The following is a 24883-nucleotide window of genomic DNA, read 5'->3' on the forward strand; positions in this document are numbered from 1 at the left end:
CTTATATCATTTATAACGTTGAAATGTGTACATTTAGATAAATGCTTTTCAGTGTTAACAAGATCGTCTTCTAAATAAAAAATAATATTAAGTCAAATTGTATGTCGTCATAAATAAAATTGTAACTTTAATTGTTTTTTGAACATATTTGGAGACCAAAATTGACATTTTTCTTTGTGTTGCTTGCTACGAAATAACAAAAAGAATATAAAAAGTAACTTGCATATTTCAGTGCATGTATCAATCGTTAAACAGAAGGAATTATAGAACGATTTGTAGAAAGTGTTTTTTTCTTTTTTAAAATGGGCTGTACTAAATTTGGAGTTGTTATCAAGTACTCCTGTCTATGTTTTTCGGCGTGTTTTCGTTTGTAGCATTTCTGTGTTATTGTCATTCCATTGTTCACCTCTTATAAATTAATGTGTTTTGGTTTGTGACACAGACTTTTTTGCTTATTCGATTTTTAACTATTTAACAACAGTATACCACGGTTGCCTTTATTCTTCATGCTCAGTGTAAAAAGCTTGACAAACATCAGGCATACTATATGATTAAATGAGTATAGAGCATGGCATGAACAATTATTTGTTCAATATATCTTTAGTACAATCAAACCAGGAAAGGGAAAACACGGGCAAACTTACCTCTATGAGAAATTCCCGTTCAACAGCATCTGCACCTTGTGTAGATCTAGCAGTTCCCTTCAGTAATATTTTACCAAGAGAAGTTGGTTTGATCGGGAAATACACAGAATTAACACTGTCTTTCTTTACAAGCACCGACTGACGAAAAAACAAAAATGTTATATTTTCGAAATAATCAAAGAACGCATCAATATTTCTTATATAACACGATGTAACATCATCATGAACATCATGGCCATGACATGCGCGGCTTGATGCTGTGTCTACATTATGTCTAAAGCATTGGCTGTTTGAAATAATAATTCAAATATTTGTTCTTTCAAATGTTTTATCGTTAATCATAAGAATTGAATCAGGTGGTTATAGTATGAAAAGGAAACGTGTTTTCAAGATAACGGCTGCACTATTTAATTAGTTTATTAATTCATGTATGCGTCATTTTTTATGTAAATATATAATACAATTTTTTAAGACACCCAATTTCAAGGCATTTACCGCTGTTTTTGTCTTCCATCCAATTGTTACTTGTGCTTTAAAAAACAATAAAAAAGTCAAGATAAATTGTTGCTGTTCCCATTGTCATATTTTTGGATTGGAACTACTCAATGTTTGCTTTATGTTTATTGTCCGTGTTCCTTTTTTTACGCTTGCGAGGGGGCTGTTTGTATTTTCAAGACTATTGTATTTTTATGCTACCGTTTAATCAATAATAGAAATAATAATAATAATAATAATAATAATAATAATAATAATAATAATAATAATAATAATAATAATAATAATAATAATAATAATAATAATAATAATAAATATACTGCAGCTGTGCTATTTGAAGAGTCAAATTGCATTGACCGTATATTCATATGTGCTATACAGTCATTGACCGTATATCACCTTATTCATGACGTTAACAATGTGTTTCCGTAGCGTTTCGCAGAAATTTTACGTCATCTGCTCAAAATTAAGAAATGATGGTTTTTACCCTAAATACTTCTTTTAGATTAGTTATAAGAATTGCAGTATTTAAAGAATAATCATACATTGTCTCGAAATATCAATGTTATTTGTACTCGGCCCGAAACAGGTAGAAATGCTCGGCACAGCCTCGCTTTCTACCTGTTTCTAAGCGCCTTGTTCACATAACATTGATATTTCGAGACAATGTATGGTTATTCTATATTAATAATAATAATGTCTAAAGGTAATACGAAGTTGATTTCATAATTCAAAATCAATTGACTTTCAGTCTATCGAAAAAAGTAAAATCACAAAAATACTGAACTTAGAGGAAAATCTAATCGGAAAGTCCATAATCACATGGCAAAATCAAATGACAAAACACATCAAATACAAATGGACAAGAACTGTCATATTCCTGACTTTAAATGTAGAAAATGGTTGAAGGTCAACTTAGTATACAGTTTCCTCACAAGAACTACCCATGTGTTCAATGTGGCAAGGTGCTATCATAACACACCCACGATTTTAAAGAAAACACGGTTGTGTCAGGAAAGACATGTACGATAAGCCTAGTAACTGTAATGATATTTTTTTTAACTATTGGATAGATTCTCCTGCTTGGGGCGTTTCTGCAAAACTTGGGATTCTCATTTATTTTATGTATTTGTTTTGTTCAATTTTATATACTGTATTAAAAAAATTATATTTGTTAGTTTGATACAGAACGTACTTTGCCTGGCCTCGGTTAACATAAGATTGTATATTCATATAGACAACTAGTTAGTAGTTCAAAATTATAAGATATATACAATATATTATTATGTATCCATTATTTCCACTTTGTTCAATAAAGAGAGAATTGTATGCATCTTGTGTAGATGATACGATATTTAATACTAAGCAGGAGATTGTTGCTATCACGAGTTATATGATTGGTACGGAATATCGATTCACAGATGATATCGGATATGTTCCTTATACTAAAATACTTTGTAGGATGATTGTAAACAGTTCTGAAATGGATGATGTCGTTTACAAAATTCAAGAGGTGAAAAAATATTTATGCTTTAATTAAATGTAAAGGTTTAGTATTGTTTGTTTGTCGTTGTATTTTCTTCCCTGCACCCCTTTTTTATTCTGCTAAGTCTGTGTAGTTTTATCTACAGTATATTTACCTTAGTCAAGCCATTAACACCTGGATTTAAACTGTTTCCATTGGCATCAACAAAATTGAAGTCAGCATTGTTTGACAGCTTCACAGATACCTGAGGAATAAAGTAATGTGATCTTATTGAATACAGGAATGAAATTGGGTAAAAGCTTTATCAGAGTAACAAGCTTAGATTTAATGTTGAGGAGTCCTAACAAGTTAAGTTTAAACGTTTGATTTAACTAAGGTTTCAACTTTTTTCAAGATAGCTTAGATAACTAAGATTGTCGTGAAAATATTTTTTGTATGCATTTTTAATAAAAATACTATTTCATGAAAATCATTTTACCTGTTGATCCTGGTCTAAGTAATTAAAGACAGTGGCTTGAACTATTATTACTTCACCTCTTATTGCAGAAAAGGGAAGCTCAAAGCGCATGAAAAATTTCTGAAATGTCGTCAACTAAAAAGAAAAAAAATATTACATATAAAGTCTAAAGCATTTTCATATTGAAGATCATCAATTTTGAAGTTTGAAGTTTTGTTAGCAATTATTGTCACAAAAGGAATAACACAATTCATTTTACAAATAGGCAACAAAATTGAACAATACAGTATATAAACAAGTGAAAAAAATACTTACATTTGCCGTTTGTGCAGCTACACCAAGACCCGAAACAGGATTAACAGCGAACGCTGACGCCACCCATTCTGTAATTGTATCAGGTGCTGTTGTCTTGATGATAGCTGTTCCATCAGCGCTAAAAGTTCAGAATCAACCAATGATTAATAAGTTTTATAATACTCTATGGCGTCAGTATATTACGGTTTTTTATATTACTACGTAATATAATAAATGAGGAACGAAAGATACTATAGCACTTTAACCCATAAATTAACTAGATGTGTCAAAGCGACACGAATGACCCCTCTCAAAAAGTTGAAAAATCTGCAATTTCAATAACACATGTAGACACAAACATGATGGTGGTCTCACATATCAAAAATCAGCTCTAAATCAAAATGCGTATAGAAAAAAAGTCTGTAATCTGTGATTTTCAAAAATTTTCAAAGTTGTAAACCCTTAATTTTTGGCCAAAATTAGCGGAGCGGAACAAAACTTAAATTGATTTGTAACTCATCATGAGTAACTCACATACCAAAAAATCAGCCCAATATCTGACAGCGTTAAGAAAAAAAGTCTGTATAACTGTGATTTTCAACAATTTATCAAAGTCCGTAATTTCGGCAAAAATTAGCGGAGCGGATCGAAACTTAAACTTGATCTATAACTCATCATGGTTAACTTACATACCAAAAACCAGCCCAATAACTGACTGCGTTCAGAAAAAAACTCCGTATATTAGTTTGTTGCGGAATGACGGAATTTCAGGATTTCGGAATTACGGAACTTCGGTATTAAGGAATTTCGGGATTTCGGAATTACGGAAATTCGAAATGACGGACAAGGGTAAAACTATATGGCACCGAGAACTTCGTTGCGGGGCCATAAAGATAAACTGACAACGCTATGACTGAAACGAAATAGACAAACATACAGACAACAGTACACAAAACACAATATAGACACGAACCACATCAAAACTTGGGGTTATCTAACTTTCTAATAGGTTTTATCGTATTATGGTTTTTGAATATAGTTTATGTAATCTTCCTTTTTTTAAAATTTGTGAACGGAAACGAGAAAATGAGGGAGTTATCATATCTACTCTCTTAAGAAATTAAGAGCACAACATTGTAAATTCATTTACCAATTTGTTTGAATATTCATTATAATGAGAATATGAGTCATATTTCTTCCTTCAAAGGAAAAATTGACAAAAGCAAACTGATCAAACGAATGAATAACAACTGTCATATTCCTATCTTGGTATAGGCATTTTCTCATTTTGAAAATAGTGGATTAAACATGGTTTAATAGCTAGCTAAACCACTTGTTTTCCATTCGTTTAATATGTTTAATCATTTGATTTTGCCATTTGATTAGGGACTTTCCGTTTTGAATTTTCCTGGATGTTCCAGTATTTCTGTGATTTTACTTTTTGTATTATAGTATATCAACTGGCTAAATATATAGCTGAATTTACCGAAGAATTTAATTTTTAAGTGATCAATACAATAGAATATGTATTTTTGTTTTATTTGTCTAACGCAAAGTTTGTACCTAAAAATTATGAAAAGGCAATATAAAAAAAAACCAATCAAACAATAAAACCACAGGTATAAAGTAACTTATTTACAAGTAACAGTGGCATATTCCAGAATACAGTAAAATCTAAAGTGTATACGTCAATGATACTAAGTAGCTAAACATTTTGACAAATGTCACTAATGTTTCCCTGCTTCTTTTTGTGGTATTCTCACGACAATAATTATTCAAATATATCTTGATAACGAACTAATGATCATTATCATTGAGTGTTAAAAGTGGAACAACGAAATTCAAAAGTTCAAGATTGTTTTGACACTGGGCTTGAGAAAGCTATTGACAGCTGGTTTTTGTCGGAAACTATAGTTCGACGCATTTTGGTATGTGCTAGTTTTACTGATCTGTGATTGTATAAACACTATATCCTTGGGTTCATCTTAATTGTTTAGAATATAGATAAGTGAACTTTCATACATTATCAAAAATTACAACAGCAAAAAGTTCACAACAGAAAAACATCAATTTCATGTTACATAATATTATGAACGAACAGTTTTATGTGTTAAGAAGTTGAAAACTACTTTAGAGAAATAAGTAATTTGTTATAACATAACAGCTCCTCCCATTTATTCAGTATTAATTGCAACAGAATAATTCAAACTAAAATGTTCCAAAAATTTATAAATTAAATCATCATAGATACCAGGACTTTTTTTTATTACAGGAATTTTGTTTATACGCCAGACGCGCGTTTCGGCTACAAAAGACTCATCAGTGACGCTCGAATCCAAAAAAGTTAAAAAAGCCAAATAAAGTACGAAGTTAAAAAAGTGAAGAGAATTGAAGTCCAAAATTTCGAAAAAAACTATAATCTCACCCTGTATTTTTGTCAACCCAAAGCCATGTCTCGGGGAAATTTTTTCTTGTTCGTGTGGGAGACATCAGTCCACCTCCGCCACCAAACAAAGCACCATTACCACTAAAGCCAGCAGAATCATCCATACGTGTTGATGAAGCCGACATTAACCTGGTCCTCTGAAAACTTCCTTAAAATGATTGATGAAAATATTATATGTTTGTTTTCTTGTAATTTAAATGAAAAACGCATGAAATACACATTTTTTAAGCTTCCAAAGCTATTTTCTGTATTCATACCTTTACCAGAAGCGTTTAAACATAGACATTGGAAGGGATGTGTAAATACGTTGCAATGTTTGGAGCTGTATGACAAAAAAAACCCAATTAAAGCAAAAAAACAAAACAAACAAAACATAAATAAAATAAACAAAACAGAATACCTTAATTAATCTAAGGTCAACTTTGCTTGAGGACTTTAGAACCTTAGCTTCCAAGTAGTTAATTAATGTATGACCGACGGTTAATTGGATATATTTTATAAAACATGTATTCAGAGAAACACTGACTACTAAGCTGATGATAACATAGGAGACTTTTTAACACAAATCGGTAATGACCTAGTGCTATTCAATAAAATAAACACTACACATTTTGTGAGTCCGAAGCGTTTTTCTAGATTAAGCTTTATAAGAACTTTGTACATTTGGATAATAATGAAAAACCGCGCTAAACATTCGATTAACAAGATAGTCTAAAGCATAATATATGATGTTTCATCTCACGATATGGGATATTCACATGAAGTCATATTACACATTTTAAGAAGCTCTGTTCTGCAGTTCATTAAAGAATGTGACAATAATTGAAAAGATTATTTGTAAATTATTCGTTACACAGGAAGCTTATGATGAATCGTGTAAACCTTTTAATGCTTGGATATTATCAACCATGAGCGGCGACAACTCAGTAATGGTAAGATTTATGTGGCCATATTGCAATAGATCAGTGTAAGCGTACAACCCAGTAATTGTTAGATTTATGTGGCCATAGTGTACTAGATCAGTGTAAGCGGCGACAACCCAGTAATGGTAAGATTTATGTGGCCATAGTGTAATAGATCAGTGTAAGCGGCGACAACCCAGTAATGGTAAGATTTATGTGGCCATAGTGTAATAGATCAGTGTAAGCGGCGACAACCCAGTAATGGTAAGATTTATGTGGCCATAGTGTAATATATCAGTATCGACCTTTATCTTACCTCCTATACATTTCCAGGAATATGATTGGTTAAAAGCGTCCGCGTGCAAACCGTGTATATTTGATATTAGGTTAGTAGGGAGGCGGGGCTTATCTCATACACGGTTAGTAGTGGAGTTACGTCCCTTTATATTCCTAATTAGGTAAGAAGGGGGCGGGGCTTATTTCATACACGGTTAGTAATGGTGTTATGTCCCTTTGTAAAAAAAAAAAAAAAAAACGGTACTGAGAAAAAAACTTAAAAGTTCCAACAGACGAAGAAATTGATGATTCAGATTGTAACAAATTCATAAAACACATTTAAACCTTACAAGTCGTTATTGTTGGCATCTGTTTTTGTAGGATCAATGGAAGTATTTTCTTAGCGCTAACAGTATTGAAGACTTGCTCGTTTTGAGAATCACTAGTCTTAATTTCACACGTTAAGATAGTCGGTAAGATAAATTCGTTACATAGTGTGCTAGTGACGTAATACGGTATATATGGGGTCAGTAAATTCCATATGGGGATTCGAGCTTCGCTCTCACCCCATATGGAATTTACTGACCCCATATATACCGTATTAGGTCACTAGCACACTATGTAACTAATAATATTTGTGTTTGTCAAATGATTTATGAGGTTTAAAATATGATAATGTCAAATGTACATGACATTTTTTCATTGCATACTCATGAAATTTATTCATTCCTAATATCAAATAATTGTTGATTTTTTTTGGTTATATCTTTCCACAAGGATTTCTCTGTTAATATTATCGTTTGGTTCAAAATCTAATATAAAACACAGACAAATGAGATAAACAAGGTTTTTGGTAAAGGTTATAGAACATTTGGAATTTCGTAAACACTTGTTAACAAAGATCATAGCGTACTTAAGAATAATGATAATGAGTTATGCAGATATTACATCACATACAATTACTTACTCGGAGGTGTATATTGAAACAATACTGCATCAGTCAAAACATAAACCCCTGCTTCCTACAAAATATCAGAGAAAACATAAACACGTTCTTTTTATAGAATATTAGTTTAACATAAACACCTACTGTCTATAAAATATCAGTGGAAACATAAACACCTGATTCCTCTCAAATATCAGCTAAAACAAGTTTAAATTCAAGGCAGAAACAATTTTTGATAGAAACGTTCAGAATCCTGTAATTCAGAAGATGTAATTGTTGCTGTTCTTCATATCTTCTTGTGGTTTGTTGTTTAAGAGTAAGGTAACTATGTGTTGTGGTAAAGCTGAACAATAAAAGCCGATCGTGATTTAAAATTGCTCATACAGTACAACATTATTCAGGCTCTGGTGGATCATGTGGATGGTTATTGTTTAAAAATCAGACATCATTTACTTATTCCCTTAAATAACAGATTCTCCACACATGCACAACACTTAGTCATTTTAAAACACATGTGATCATAACCTAGGGAGTTTCAACTTGTTGTGTAGCCTGCAATTGTTAATATTTAGGCATCCAAACCTGCTGTTCTGCTGAAGGAATGTTTATTTGATGATTAATTGCATCTTAAAAGTTCTCATACGTGACAGTTGATAATTTTCATATGATGAAAGTTTCATAACTAAATTCCGAAGTCGTGCAAATGCAGTTGGTTTTTTTTAAGAATGGCATTGTCAGTCTTTCAACTTCTGAGTTTGAATGCCCATTTACTTCTCTTTGGATTATGTAAGAGCCGTGAATTTTAAAATTGAACAAAAACCAAACAATACGTTACCAGTGTCAATTTAATTAAATTTGTAAAGGATTTAGAATCGGCAAGCAGTTGAATACCATGCAAGGTTCACTGGTGATAAGTAACCAACCCCCATCCTTTTCTGAATGTGTGTGAATTTATTATTGAACTCGAGTCATTTTGTCAATAGTGCAGTCTCACCTGGAAAACAGAAAATGCATCCCTGTCGTTTACAGGAGTAGGCTTCCAGGAGTCCCATCCACCAATTCTTGGGAAATTACCAAAGTTGTTATATCTTTGGAGCTCATTAAAAACCTTCAATAAGATAAAATAAGGATGAAATATGTAATATTAGTGATACCATATAATAGCTTAATGAAATTAGTAGTCGAAAAATAATTTAAAAACTACATACATCATATATCTTGTAACTTCATACAACTTACATCTTGTGTTGTGATGTCGTTTCCTGATTTCAGTAAAAGAACGCTCTTATCAACAGCCAGAACGGACACTAGGGAGTTTCGATCAGCCGTCAATTGCAGACTTACTTCTTCTCCTGGTGTTGCTCTTTTCTTGTTAAACGTCAAAGACACCTAAAAATATCAAAGTAAAGAGAATGTACTGAGTTTTCTATAATTTTTTTATTGTTCTTCAATTTTACTTATATTTATTTAAGTATAAAGTAATATCACAAAAATTGTCATATTCCTGACTTGGTACAGGCATTTTTAAATGTAGAAAATGGTGGATTTAACCTGGTTTTATAGCGCTTAACCTTTCACTTGTATGACAGGTTCATCAAATTCCTTTTTATTTACAATGATGCGTGAACAAAAGACATAATAAATGAAATAGTCAAAATATGGGTACAGCAGTCATCACTGTGTGACAGTCTTAAAACAAACAATTTTACAAAAAAGCACAAAAGCATCTATCAAATTATAAACACATTCATTGCTTTACATGTTTGAAATAAGAAAATTTATACGTCACATAGGAAACAATTTTGTCATTAAAGCAATAGTCGAGTTCATGAAATCTTAACTTTGCCTTAGGGAGGTGAATCTTAGTTTTTTTAAATAATATATAAGTTTGTCAATGGAAAGTTTCAGAAACACATATAATTAATCCTGTAAGTTACAACATGTAGTATTCTTGTATATGATAAAATGATTGAACCAAATAAATCTTTTTTTTTCACATGAAATGCATCTATTTGTATAAAAATTCCAGGCATATAATAATTCAGTGTAAAATTCCAGGCATTTAATAATTTAGTGTAAAATTCCAGGCATATAATAATTCAGTGTAAAATTCCAGCATATAGGCATATAATAATTCAGTGTAAAATTAATACACAAGTGGTTAGAAATGTAAAACTGAAAACTGCATCTGCCTTTAAATAAATCATGTAAATCAAATATAATATAATTACTGTCTTTTGATGAGGAAAATATTGGTTTTATTGACTATTTAAAAAAATGACATTCACTAAGGCAATCGGCGGATGTGAATATTAGTTTTTTAAAGTCAATTAAACAACATATTTACAGAAACAAAAACAAGTAATTGTTTTATTTTATATTCTGAGAAAGTACTGAGATAAAATGTATGTAATATCAATTATTTGCTAAAACTAATTCTACATGAAACGATTTTGACATTATATGCACATACACGCGCGCGACGTTTTGCGCGGTGAATACACGTTTTCAACAGGTATTCTTGTTTATTTGAAATTCAATTCACACAAAAAAATCCTATTAAATTTCTATTAATATTGAATATAAAGAGGTATTGTTTGGAAATACTTTTCCATTTGGAATTTTGTTCTGATGGAAACTGCTTTATAAACAAAATTTACTATTAACTTAAATAAATGATTCAATTTTGTAAAGAAATGTATTAAAGACAGAACACATTATTTCTGTTATGCATTAAATTTAAACCCCAACGTTTTTAAGCTATCAGTTCTTAGAATAGAACTTTCTTCGTTAATTTATTTCATCCAGTCTATGTTGATTCAGAAAAGTTCAATAAAATATCTTTCAGAAAACATATCAGTCAACTGTGTTTTGTTTTATTTCAGTGTCACCATTTTTTTTCAAATATCTTCAAATATCTTATTGTTATTACGAATACCTATTGAAAGCAGTTCAATGACCCACAATTTTAAGCAAAATAAGACAAAGTATATTTCTGTCTAACTACTGCCAAATGTTAATGAACTCGAACTTAATTCATTATAAGTAACGGCAACAGCGGTAGAACATAGTCCTAATTCGATTAAGTAAAACAAATCTGGATACAAAAACTCAAACAGAGGACAACTCAAAAATATTATAAGCAAACGCCAATACTCGTAGACACGAATTGTAGATAACAACGTTCATATTCCTGCTTTGGAACAAAACAGTTTTAGAAAACACTATTGGTTCTAAAAACCTGACAACTCTACTACATATTCGGAATAAATTGAAAACATACGCAAGAACAAATATACTAACACACTAGATAAGTTTGAGAACAAAGATACAATTCATTAAAACAAACCAACAACTTTTGAACAATTACTATTATCATTTTCAAAACTGCTAGTAAAATAAGACTCTGCTAGTTCTGTTTTATAGTCACCAATATGATATCAGCAATGAATCGTAAATGTTACTATTACATATATTAGTCACAGACCCTGAATCTGTCTGATCTATGGTTTGCATTAAAGAAGAAAGAATGATATTTATTCAGCAATCCCTGTGGCTAAAAATTTGGAATCATATCTTATAGGGAAAGGAGACGCCAGTTTGACATGAGCGTTCTGCCCTTATTATTAATGAGATTAGATCTGTCGATCAATTGAGGGATATATTATAACTATGAACTGCAGTTTTGACGTTAACTTAGGATGCATATACCTGTCCCCCTAAAACGCACTGAGGAATCTACAACATAAAACATATTGTAATGCAATCCTTTTATCCTGTCAATCAAACACAAAACCAAAACCAAACAAGGAGTTGTAACAAATGAGCAAATACATTTGTATATTTCCGACTTTGATTCGGTTTACCAGCTGTTTGATTTTAGCGCCACTGGCATTTTTCTATTTGAAGCAATGCATCCATGGAGTTCTAATTTACGAACTTAGTATATGTGATGACTTCTCCACTCACCGTTTTTTTAGATAAAGAAGATTGGCTGTTAATCTGTTTATAGCTAAATATGGTTCTAAGAAGACAAAACTCTGTTTTCATACTAGATAAAAATTTACAATACGATTGCATTAATTGTGTATCAATCATAACTTAAAAATACCCACTGTATTGTCAAATATGTCTTCAATAGGTATGGTGATAGCATCAGCTACAATTTCCCCATCTTGTCGTCTAGCATAATATACCAATAACTTAGCCTGAGGAACCATTCCATATGTTATATTCAATCTTTGGTTTCGCTGTTTTGATTGGTTCATGTTAAACCTACCCTGTACAACAAGTGATCCTTTCGAAAGTACCTGTCAACGAAAATAAATTCTGCTATTAATTTTACACGTTTACGCGTTAAAACTGCAGTAGAAATTGAGAATTGCACTCAAATGAGAATTGAGACAAAAGTAATAAAAAGGAGATGCGCATATAAAAATGAGGTTGTAAGTGCATATACATTTGTCTTCATTGAGGTTTATTCTGTTCCATACTATATTCAACTAACAAATTACCCCTTCACGTGGAAAAAATGACAAATTACCACCTCACAATCTATCAAAGACACAATGTTTTCGTGTTTTGTTTTTACTGTTTGTCTTTTGTATTTTTCCATAGCTTTGCCAGCTTAGTTTCGGCTTATGAGTTATTTTAAGTATCTATTTTAAGTATTTATTTTAAGTATTTATTTTAAGTATCCCGTTGGTATCTTTCGCCCCTCAACTTAATATTATAGTGTCTAAACTTAAAAACGAGAATATGTGGAATAATTTTCAATAAGACAACTAATAATCACAGACAAAATGAGGTAAATATCAACAGCTTCAGTTTGCGTTAAGATCTTCAACAATTAGCAAACCAATACAGTAAAATATAATAGTTGTTAATGTCTGTGTCATTTTGGTCTCTTGTGGACAGTTGACTCATTAGCAATCATACCAGATCTTCTTTTTTTTTATAATAAGCTGTAAAAGATCCTGACATGACAAACTGAAACTATTCAAATAAAAGATCCAAACGCTGATGTATGTACAAAAAGTATAAATAGTCACTTATTTATAGGTTCCTCCTTGGGGAAAAATGAAAATCACAAAATTACCGATTGACGTGGAAAATTCAAAACGGAAAGACTTTAAAATCAAATGGCAAAATCAAAATCTTAAACTCATCAAACATATGGATAACAACTATCATATCTATGGCTTGGTAAAATCTTTTTCTTATGTAAAAAGTGTATTAAACCTTTTTTCAGAACCTAGCTAAACCTCTAATTTTGAAAAGGCATATACATAATAGGGCAGGGTGCATGTAGTACAAAAAAATTAATTAATAAGTTAGACTTATATTAAAAACTGACAGTCTTTTATTATTGCATATGCAATATTCTAGATTGTTTTAGCAAGATTATGCGGCGCTGAGATTTTGTTTAAACTTTGATTTGTATCTTCATAATAGATACCGAAAACATAGAGTGGAAGTGCCAGGTTCTTGAACATCCAAACAACAAAAAAACATGTTCTGTTTTATTTCTTAAAATGTAATGTAATTGTCCCAGGAATACTTACTTTATAACTACAGTATCCAATTGATTCTGTTACTTTCACAAGTAGTGGTAAAAACTCCCCTGGCTAAACAAAAGCATATTTGTAAGCATAAACAATTTTCTGTGATATCATCACAAAAATATTAGTTTTTCATTTTAAAAATATTTGTTTGAATTCAATCAATAATTCAGGATCAACAACAGTATCCAAAAAGGTAATAATATAAGATCAAAAACACTAAATAAATTATTTTGATTGGTTGTCAATTTATGTAACGAGTATTTCATTAAAAACATTTAGTATCATGAAATATGTACGACACTATTCAACAAAATTATCAAGTTATACATTATATTTAAGACACACATTGTATAACAATATTAATAACATATACCTAGTGATGTCAGATTGACAGCGAGCTAAATTGTTTTGTATTCTAATATAACACTTCAGTGTTGGTTGTTTTGTACAATGTACATAGTGTAAACATTTTTTTTTATCTCATTTATGAATTCATCACTAAGTCTTAGACGTCTTTCTAATCTATCAATACTTTAATATATAATAAAAATATAACAAAAATATAATAAGAATATATTAAACAATATTCGTTCACATAGAATAACAATTACTTGTGTTTAAAATTTTTGGAAAGTATGCGGAACAAGTCTAATAAGTCATTCAGGGATATTTTGAAAAAATGTTGAAATGTGTATCGCACTATTTTTCAGAGTAAGATAAAGAAATACATGTTTCAAACTTGAGGAGACTATTTGTGAAATACACACCTTTGCTGCTTTATTGTCTCGAACAGAAACCTGAATATAGTTTCTGCTAGGGGATTCTGCTCGGTTTACACTTTTAGATGCACTGGCACCACGATAGAATGCCTGTAATTAAGAATTGAAACTATAAATATGTGACTGCTGTTAAATAAATAAGAAATTCAGCAAAACAATGTTTACTCAAGACAAACTTGATCGGGAGGGAAAGTTATCAGAGGTTTTATTTAGAACGAGGGAAAGTTATCAGAGGTTTTATTTAGAGCGAGGGAAAGTTATCAGAGGTTTTATTTAGAAGTCTAATTGGATTACAGTGTTTACAATATTAAAATCTTCCATCCCACAGGAATGGCGACAAGTTCTAATTAATGAAAACATTTTAAAGAGTAAAAATCAGTTTTAATAAGGATTAATTGAGATGGGGAAATAAACAAAAACAATCAACAGATATCTATGATAAAATGTTATATAATAGTCTAGTAGATAAAAAATACACAGCCAATACAAGGATGTCATACCTCCAATTCCCCAGTTTTAAGTTGTTGTAAATTTCTTTATAATGCTTGAAAATTTATAAAAGTGGAATTTATGGATAGCTTACAGATTACTCTTTCAAATTAATGCAATGTTAGTATTATAAAACAATTATGTAATAATTTATAATGTTAACCATGTTAACTGTGTTTAGAAAATAATTTCCACTTTCAATTGAAATTAGCTTCTTCGTGGATATTCCGAGAGGTTTGATTTTATTATATGTTGTCCCTAGAGTCATTATCTACAAAAGGTCTCTCAGATTTTGTATTAAATTAAAAGATCAAGTTTTACACCTGATCAAATACAATCTACTTTTATGTGGTAAGGATGTTTAGACTAATTTGAGATTTATGAGAGAATGGAATACGATAGGTATAATTTGAGACATCCTTTTGTAGCTCCTGCTGTGTTGATGAGGATTTTGTTAAAATTTCTTCTATAGTTATAGAGATGAAAGAGCTAAATTCATTCAAGTAAATTAACCAAGAATTTGCTATTAATTGTATACTAATTAATTACATAATGATTGCAAAGCAAAAATATTGCATTCATTTGAAAGATTAATTTTTTATCTATCTAAATATACCTCTTTTACTAATTTATATGCAGTCTTAAGAAAGTAACAGTATTTTAAATGTTAGAGATTGGAAGTCAAAAATATTTGTATTGAGCTACCGTAAACATATAGCATTTGGATAAAAAATATCAGATCAGGATTAATACGGTTTTAACTATTTATTGTTAGTTTTAAGTTTTTGCATTTTCAAGTCATACTATAATTCAAAGCAAAAATTGAAATGCTTAAATGTGTATCAATTGTTTTCAAAGGAATTAAGATGGGTTATGAATGAAACCATAATAATTTCTCAAAATGTATTTCATAAATTTGACGAAATTGATTTAATAGAAGAAGAAAAAACCCGCATATATTGTATCAGTTTATGTATTATCGTTTATTTTATTCTGAGTATGTTCCTGGCAACTCGGTGTTTTTTTCACAGGAATACTCCACTGTCACTTAGACAGTGATGTATGAATGTAACACGCAATCTTAAGAATAAAGAATACATTTGTCGTTACCCCAACCCCGTTATTTTCGTTTTTGATATCGGAAACAAGGTAAAGAAAAATCAAAACGACAGTTCCTTTAGCAAACAGCAAAAGTAAAAGCTTAAACACATAAAACAAAACCCGAGCTCATTAATGTTTTTAATGAAAGTATTCTTACAATTTACACCCCAAGCGATGACATAAACCGTTATATCCTTGGTGCAGTTATTTCCTTTTGTAGAAAATTTTGGATTAAACCGGTTTTAATAGCAAGTTAATCCTCTCACTGCATAAAAAATGGACAAAAGATACCAGAATGACAGTCAAATTCATAAATCGAAAATAAACTGACAACGCCATGGCTAAAAATGAAAAAGACAAACAACCAAACAATAGTACACTAGACAAACAATAGAACACATGACACAACATAGAAAACTAAAGAATAAGCAACACGAACCCCACCAAAAACTAGGGGTGATCTCAGGTGCTCTGGAAGGGTTATTAGATCCTGTTCCACATGTGGCACCCGTCGTGTTGCTTTTGTTATAACAAATTCGGTAAATATAAGAGTCGCGTAAGATTTGTCGTTAACTGAGTATATGAGTGTATGTAATTGAAATTTTAGATCTCAGTTGTGACGATGGCAAATATCTGGACGCATCTAATAACATGATATCAATGTGACTATATGGCAAACAGCAAAATATGAAGCAGAGACATTTAATGACGGAGACAAGCATAGTCAACAAAGACAGTCAAAAAAGCAGAATGATGTCACATTATTTAAGCAAAGGTTCAAATTATGTTATTGTCATCGTTAACGCTCATTTTGTTTTTGGTATTAGACCGTAAAAAGGCAACATAGATATAAGAAGATGTGGTATGAGTGCCAATGATAAAACTATCTAGCCAAGTCACAATTTGTATTACAAACACTTTTGGTGATTAACCTTTTTTAGTGCAATATATACGTTACAGCTTTCTCTGAATTTAATTTACTTATAGGTATATCTTTTAAATATATAAAATTACCCTCATGTTTCCATTTTTAGCCGCTCTCGGAAAGGTTACTGATAAGCTAATTATTCCTGATTCAGGTATTCGTATCTGCCTTGTCAACAATACTTTTTCTTCATCACGAGTTCTAGGTTGAGGCATTTGTCCAATAGGCATGACTTGACCACCACTACCAGATGACGGAGGTCTAACATTTTGGTTTTCCGTGTTACCGGGTACTTTATAAGTCACTGTGATGTTGACCATGCCTAACGGTGGCTTGATAGGACTGTCATCGTGTTGTGTTGCCCGTAACTAAAATCATGTTGATATAATGACATATAATTTAAACAAATTTAAAGACTTCATGAAAGACTATTAATAAAAGAACATGACGATATAACGCCAATGTGATATAAAATAATTCATAGATGTTTTGTTAACGTATCTATTACCAGATATGATCTTTATGTTTCATCTCATAGAGACATAGATTGAAACAGTTACCACTACTAGTGCACATGACAGCGGTAAAATTGAATTCTGAGTAAGACCGAAAGTGAAGAAGGGGTAGTGCAAAGCTTAAGTATATTTGTTTGAAATTCTGGGCAACTAAGTGTTGTAAATATGCCCCACAGACCTATGAATAAAATAGAAGTGTGCATCAACTTTCCATTCTAGGATATATTTTTAACGACACTTCAAAGTTAGAGTGGCACACTTTCTTTTTTATTTAATTTTTCAATACTTGTATTTATTCTTCGAAATAATTAAAACTCATAGATGTCTGATGATTTTTTTGTTGTTGGGGTATTTATATCATGTCGATAACCCAAACTTAAGCCTTAACACCTGACTATGTTGTTTTTGACCGCTGCACAACAACCTAGCCATACAAAAAAATGTCAAAGTTCTATCCTAAATATGTACCAATAACCAACAGTATTATTGTGCAAATTTGAGTCATGGGGAAACATAACATGAATAAATGCCTACCCCTTCGTTATATAAAAGATCATTCAAACTGTAAATGCTATGATTTTATTATTTTAAAGGGTTTTTCGTAGAGATATCCATTACTGGAAGTTATGGAATAATCTGATGATAGCAGCCACTTTTTTAGCGGAGTAATCGATATACCAGACTGATTTCTCATTTATATAACTTTATCTAATAAGGCTTGATTTGAACACTTCTAGTTAATAAATAAGCTAAGTTATGTTAGATACATGGTTAGAGATAATGTTTTTGTGACAAAATTTAAACACCGACAACTTGAGACAGACATTGTGAAAATCTAATGATAAAAAGGCAAACAGTAAGGTGTAGATTGGAGACAGAGGTACGATTGCATACTTTAAATAATCTTAAATTTTGGAATAATTTAAAAAACAAAATTCTATTTTATCCGTATTTTACTTATAAATGAACTTAGTTTTTGTGTCGGGAAACATTATAAATAAAAAAGAAAGAATGTATTTTATACAAATGAATGTAATCAGTGAATCTGTAAAATAGATCTTAATTATTTCAAGGATTTTGTCAAATCACTAGTCAAAATCAAGGATTTTATAAAATTACTAATCAGTTCAGTGATTTTACAAATTCCCTGAAATTTCAGTGATTTTACAAAATCCCTGATTTTACAAATTCCTTCTAACATATACACTGATTTCTTTAAATCTATGAGTCAAATAAATAAGAATTGTTTTGTTAAAATGTATTTCATGAGTTTTCTATTTGAATGAATCTAAGTATAACATTTATATGAAGAGAAAAAAGAAAAGAAAAGGTACAGGAGCCTCTGGCCTTTGTTAGTCTTGTATTCTTTTTAATTTTAGTTTCTTGTGTACAATTTGGAGTTTAGTATGGCGTTCATTAGCACTGAACTAGTAAATATAATTGTTTGGGGGCCGACTGAAGGACGCCTCCGGGTGCGGGAATTTCTCACTGCAATGAAGACCTGTTGGTGATCTTCTGCTGTTGTCTGCTCTATGGTCGGGGTTTTGTCTTTTTGACACATTCCCCATTTCCATTCTCAATTTTAAACTAAAATGATCACAACATGAAAATATTTTCAAGGAATGTTAGGGTTGTGCCTCAATAATTGTATTTAATTAATTGTATTAAAAAAATATGTTAAATTGTTTCACACCTGATTACGTTTCTATTACAATAAGTACTTACAATTATGGCATATTCCATATTCGGTTTGAATACATAAGGCATCCTGGGAGAGAAAGTGAGTTTTTCTGGTGTATCATAAATTCTAACAGAGCCTTTGTCCTCTGCCGAAAAACCAGTAATGGATTCCTTTACTTTAGCTATGACTTCTATGGAAGTTCCAAGCGTAGGAGCCACCTCACTCATTAAAACCCGGATCGTTGCCTTCCCTTTTATCTACAAAGTAACGTTTATTTAACATTTATTTCTGAATGACAGGTGTGAAAATGATTGATGCTAAATAATGATAATAAAAAAACACTTTTAAATATATATGGGGAGTCCGCACTTGATTTGTGGTTTTATATTCAACAAATATGTTCCACAAAGAGAAATCCAAAGATAAATATCAAGATTTATCAAGAGCTAAATAACCAAACTTGAATTTATAATAACAACCAAATCTAACAATAAGATTTAAAAATAAACATCAACGTTGAAAAACTTCGAGTTAAAACATCAACACCAACACCATAAAACACCGATATAACTGTATCTTTTTCACTGTTGAATGCTGAATTCATTAAAATGTTTTATTGTCTATAATCAAATCAACAATGTATTGCTTTCTAATCATTCCGATCTATAGATGCCCCTCGTCTTACCTGTAAATAAACTCATCATCGATACCAGGATTGAAATTTTATATTTACGTCAGAAGCGCGTTTCGTCTACAAAAGACTCATCAGTGACGCTCGAATCAAAAATATTAAAAAGGCCAAATATAGTACGAAGTTGAAGATCATTGAGAACCAAATATTCCTAAAAGCTTTGCCAAATACAGCTAATATTCAGTTGCAGCTCATTTCCTTATATCCTTGAAATTCTATATTATATGAATAATGTTATCCCAGGCATAGATTACCTTAGCCGTATTTGGCACAACTTTTTGGAATTTTGGATCCTCAATGCTCTTCAACTTTGTACTTGTTTGGCTTTATAAATATTTTGATATGAGCGTCTTGAGATGAGTCTTATGTAGACGAAACGCTCGTCTGGCGTACTAAATTATAATCCTGGTACCTTTAATAACTATTTACACCACTGGGTCGATGCCACTGCTGGTGGACGTTTCGTCCCCGAGGGTATCACCAGCCCAGTAGTCAACATTTCGGTGTTGACATGGATGTCAATAATGCGGTCATTTTTATAAATTTCCGGTTTACAAAGCTTAAAATTTTCCGAAAAACTAAGGATTTTCTTATCCCAGGCATAGATTACCTTAGCCGTATTTGGTACAACTTTTTGGAACTTTGTACTTGTTTGGCTTTATAAATATTTTGATATGAGCGTCACTGATGAGTCTTATGTAGACGAAACGCGCGTCTGGCGTACTAAATTATAATCCTGGTACCTTTGATAACGATTTGAGTATAACGATAAATCTAACGTTATCAACAGTGTACTAATTACAAAAATATATTGCGATAATGAACCTTAAATTTCTTCACAATCTGTTTATCAGTCGTCCAACTTCGTTTAAATGTCACTTCTGCGTCCCCTTCGACTGGCTTTCCAAACGTATACCTAAACAATTAAAAAAATAGACAAAAATTGTTACAAACGTGTATCTCAACAGTTATTATTCAATTATAGCAATTGTATGTATTTAAAATAATGCAATATAGTGGAACATACATGCTACTTATGATCACACACGAGCATACAATATGGTGGAACATACATGCTACTTATGAGCACACACGAGCTATGTTTACAGTGTTGATTTCTAAATGTAAAGTATATTTAAGTATTTAGGCAAATATCCGTTATAAGTCATTATAATTATATACATTTGGCTTCAAAGAGACACATAGCATACTAAGTGGAATAAATTAATGTTGAAGTAGAGGAGAAAAAAAATAAAAATAAAACTAAATAATATAAAATTAAGTTAATTTAAAAAAAAAACTTTGAGTGTCATTGATATATTTCTGAACAGATTTAAAAATAGCAATATTTATATCATATGAAAATAAGTAATAATTTAATATGTATGTCAACATTATCAACAATGGTGTAAATGAAATCAAGTAGGATCTGTCTTGCATCATTGTAAATAAAAATGAAATGTTGGTTATCCTCAACAGGGTGATTACAGTTTGCACAAAAGTGATTTCGGATGAGAACTGATTAAACAGATGAGATTTTAGGGTGCTAGCATGTAAGTGTGTATGTATAATTAAATAAACTCATCATAGATACCAGGACTAAATTTTGTATAAACGCCAGACGCGCGTTTCGACTACAAAAGACTAATCAGTGACGCTCGAATCCCAAAAAAGTTTAAAAAAAAGCCAAATAAAGTACAAAGTTGAAGAGCATTGAGGACCAAAATTCCTAAAAGTTTTGCCAAATACAGCTAAGGTAATCTATACCTGAGGTAGAAAAGCCTAAGTATTTCAAAAAATTCAAAATTTTGTAAACAGTTAACTTATAAATATTACCATATCAATGATAATGCATGTCAGCACAAAAAGTGCTGACTACTGGGCTGTTGATACCCTCGAGGAAATAAATCTCCACCAGCAGTGGCATCGACCCAGCGGTAGTAAATAAACTCATTATAGATACCAGGACTAAATCTTGTATATACGCCTGACGCGCGTTTCGTCTACAAAAGACTCATCAGTGACGCTCGAATCCAAAAAAGTTAAAAAGGCCAAATAAAGTACGAAGTTGAAGAGCATTGAGGACCAAAATTCCTAAAAGTTTTGCCAAATAAAGCTAAGGTACTATATGCCTGAGGTAGAAAAGCCTTAGTATTTCAAAAAATTCCAAATTTTGTAAACAGTTAATTTAGAAATATAACCATATCAATGTACGTATATCCCTCAGTTTACGAAACACCCCTCGAGAGCTGCGAGATTATAGTTGAATCAGTGTACACTCCCTATCGGGATAATGGAGGTGTATCAATAACGTATTTACATAAGACTCACCAGGAAGCATCATTTATGAGTTGACAATGATTTATATTAAGTTTCCTTATCCAATAGTTGAAAGGTTTAAATATTTCATCAGTCCTATACAACTTGTCCATTCCATTTCTAAATATACCCAAACTTGGGAATTTTTGTAAACTCAATAGAAGACTATTCCAAAGTCTTATAGTGGAAGGAATGAAACTATTAAAATATGTGCTAGTTCTAGCAAGAGGCCGGTGAAAGGTGTTTTTTTCATTCCTCAAAGTTTATGGGGTTTGTCGGGGAAGATATGAACTTAATGATATAGATGTCACAGTACGATATTAAACAATGTGTAAAACCAATACAGCCTAGTCAGATACAAAAGGCCCGAGAATGACCATGTAAAACATTGAATATCAAGGTTATCATGCTTAAAATTTTATACGACAGGCATGTGTTTCGTCTACATAAGACTCACTAGTGAGTGACTACTCAGTTCATAAAGCTAAATAGATATTAAGCTGAAGAGCATTGAGTACCCAAAATTCAAAACAAATGATGCCAAATACAACTAAGGTTATTTATGCTTTGGATAAAAAAATCCGTAGTATTTTGAATAATTCATTCTTTCCAAACAGTAAAGTTATAACAATGACCATATAATTGATATTAATGTCAACACCGAAGTACTAGCTACAGTACTGGTGATACCCTTGGGGACGATAAACAAAACGAAAAAATTACCAACCTACTTTATGTAAAAACCAATAAATGACCTACAAATATGATTTACAACAAACGACAACCACTGAATTACAGGCTCATGACTTAGCTTCACGCACAACAGCACCGAGGCGGGGGGAATATGTTAGCATGCGCCTCACCCTTTCCCTTATCCAAGTGGTGAAACAGTACACCATATGAACAAACTATCACAATCAGTGAAATTATACTTAACTCATCACATCGATACGAAGCAGGAAAAAATGTAATAAAACACAGACTGAACTGTAGCAGGATATGCATAATACAACTAAAACTACACATAGTATAACTGTGAGAGTACTTGAATTTACTGACAGAAGCCATGCTCCTTTTGCGGGATTTTCTCGTTGTGTTGAAGACCCATTGATGGCATTGAACTGTTTTCTGCTGATTGGGCGGGTTTTTGTCTCTTTGACACATACACCGTTTCTTTTCTTTATTGTATTTGAAAATAGAACATATGTCAACCAAGACTGTGAATTGCAATAACATTCATATTGATACACATATGTACTTTTAGATATCTCCACAAATGTATTTCTCGCATAATATATTGATAATGTTATTCATGCAATCTGAATAAAGCTCGAGTGAATTTTTATTGCAACTGCTTTCCCTGAAATTTGACAGTATACATCAATGCTGACAAACATTAATAGCCAATAATTGTAAATTACAAAGTCGTGTTAATTATCATTTTCATTAGATAAACTCACATTGTATTAATTGTTAGATAAACTCACATTGTATTAATTGTTAGATATACTCACATTGTATTAATTGTTAGATATACTCACATTGTATTAATTGTAACTGTGAAGAATTGATCGGTTTTCAGCTCAAATGAGGGCAATACAACATTGACCTCAAATTTAGGTAAAACTAAAACATAAAAAATAACATGCTATTTGATCGTGGGAATTTTTTTTTTATATAAAAGTCTTATCACTAACAAAGCTTAGAGTCTATAACAAACTTGTTTCTATAAATACAGAACAACTTTACATTCTCAAGAAGTTTGAATTTTTTTTGCATTTGTATTTAAGAATCAGAAACAGTTAGAATGTAATGCCTTATCAAATTTGTATATAAAAATACAAACGTCTTACTTCTTGACATATACCATGACTATATTCATAACAAGCACGTTATAAGAGGTGTGTTAACTTAGTTGGAGTAGATTAAAAGCAACTATTTTGTTTGCATCCCCAACAGAAAAATTATCATGTGGAAGGAACGATACATTAATTTACCTTTAACGCATTTATTCATTGACAGTTTTCACTTCTTCATAAATCAGATAGAATGAAAAAAATAGTCATATTACTATAAAGAAAGGTTTTATTATTTGCACTACTTGATAAAAAAAAAGATGTACTCACCAACTCTTTCTACGTCAAAGGTTTTTGAAGTTTCCCCTGTCTGAAATAATATAATGTAAACTATAATGATTTCATTTAAATGATGCGTAAAATGATAATGAATGAGTGTATCTTCCTAAGAATGAGTCTACCAAACACAAACTGTAAACCACGACAGCGCTAATGATACTTCGTTAAATTCACAGGAACCTGTTTGACCTCTTCATTGTAAACAATGAAATAATCAAATTCTGCTCCAAAAGAATTAGTTTAACCAGAATAGCTAAAACCGCACTTCCTCAATAAATGTATATATACACAAGTAAATAAAACGCATAAGCGTCTGTTCGTAAAAAGATACAAGTACCCACGAGGGAAAATGACATATGCCTTTATAATCTATTGTGTCATGTATTTAAGCTATAATTATAACGTCTTTCCAAAGTAACGGTTATTTTATGGACATGATCTTTTTATCATTAGATTCAAATGACCTCGAAATTGTATTGAATGATACACTGACAGTATATTTCTACAAAATATTCATTGAATGCTCTGGAATCTAAAACGTGTCTGTAATTAACGAATTAAGCAATATTTGAACTCATTCAAAATAGTAATAATAATTGCATGTATGTAAAACTTAGTCCGAGACACATTAAATTAATTTGATAAAATTCATTTGTAAATATCAACATTCCTTTTTCTGATAATTTTGTACAGCATATCTGTGACTTATAATGTACGTTGGACTGATAATACTGCAAA

General features: G+C 31.1%; 1 protein-coding gene across 1 annotated transcript in view; it reads right to left on the bottom strand.

Annotated features, from left to right (window-relative positions):
* Positions 1-24883, bottom strand: part of LOC139518109 (CD109 antigen-like) — a 48071-nt gene that overhangs the window by 18158 nt on the left and 5030 nt on the right. Inside the window, exons 8-23 of the mRNA XM_071309776.1 lie at positions 24137-24176; positions 23552-23636; positions 20517-20607; positions 19045-19257; positions 16894-17172; positions 14278-14379; positions 13511-13573; positions 12062-12256; positions 9186-9335; positions 8941-9054; positions 7968-8022; positions 5802-5970; positions 3398-3515; positions 3104-3217; positions 2780-2869; positions 645-782 (exon numbers count right to left, since the gene is read on the bottom strand). Of these exons, the coding sequence (XP_071165877.1) occupies positions 645-782; positions 2780-2869; positions 3104-3217; positions 3398-3515; positions 5802-5970; positions 7968-8022; positions 8941-9054; positions 9186-9335; positions 12062-12256; positions 13511-13573; positions 14278-14379; positions 16894-17172; positions 19045-19257; positions 20517-20607; positions 23552-23636; positions 24137-24176 (2016 nt within the window). The remainder of the gene's footprint in view (positions 1-644; positions 783-2779; positions 2870-3103; positions 3218-3397; positions 3516-5801; positions 5971-7967; positions 8023-8940; positions 9055-9185; positions 9336-12061; positions 12257-13510; positions 13574-14277; positions 14380-16893; positions 17173-19044; positions 19258-20516; positions 20608-23551; positions 23637-24136; positions 24177-24883) is intronic.

Source organism: Mytilus edulis, chromosome 3, assembly GCF_963676685.1.
Source record: "Mytilus edulis chromosome 3, xbMytEdul2.2, whole genome shotgun sequence".
Classification (NCBI taxonomy): domain Eukaryota; kingdom Metazoa; phylum Mollusca; class Bivalvia; order Mytilida; family Mytilidae; genus Mytilus; species Mytilus edulis.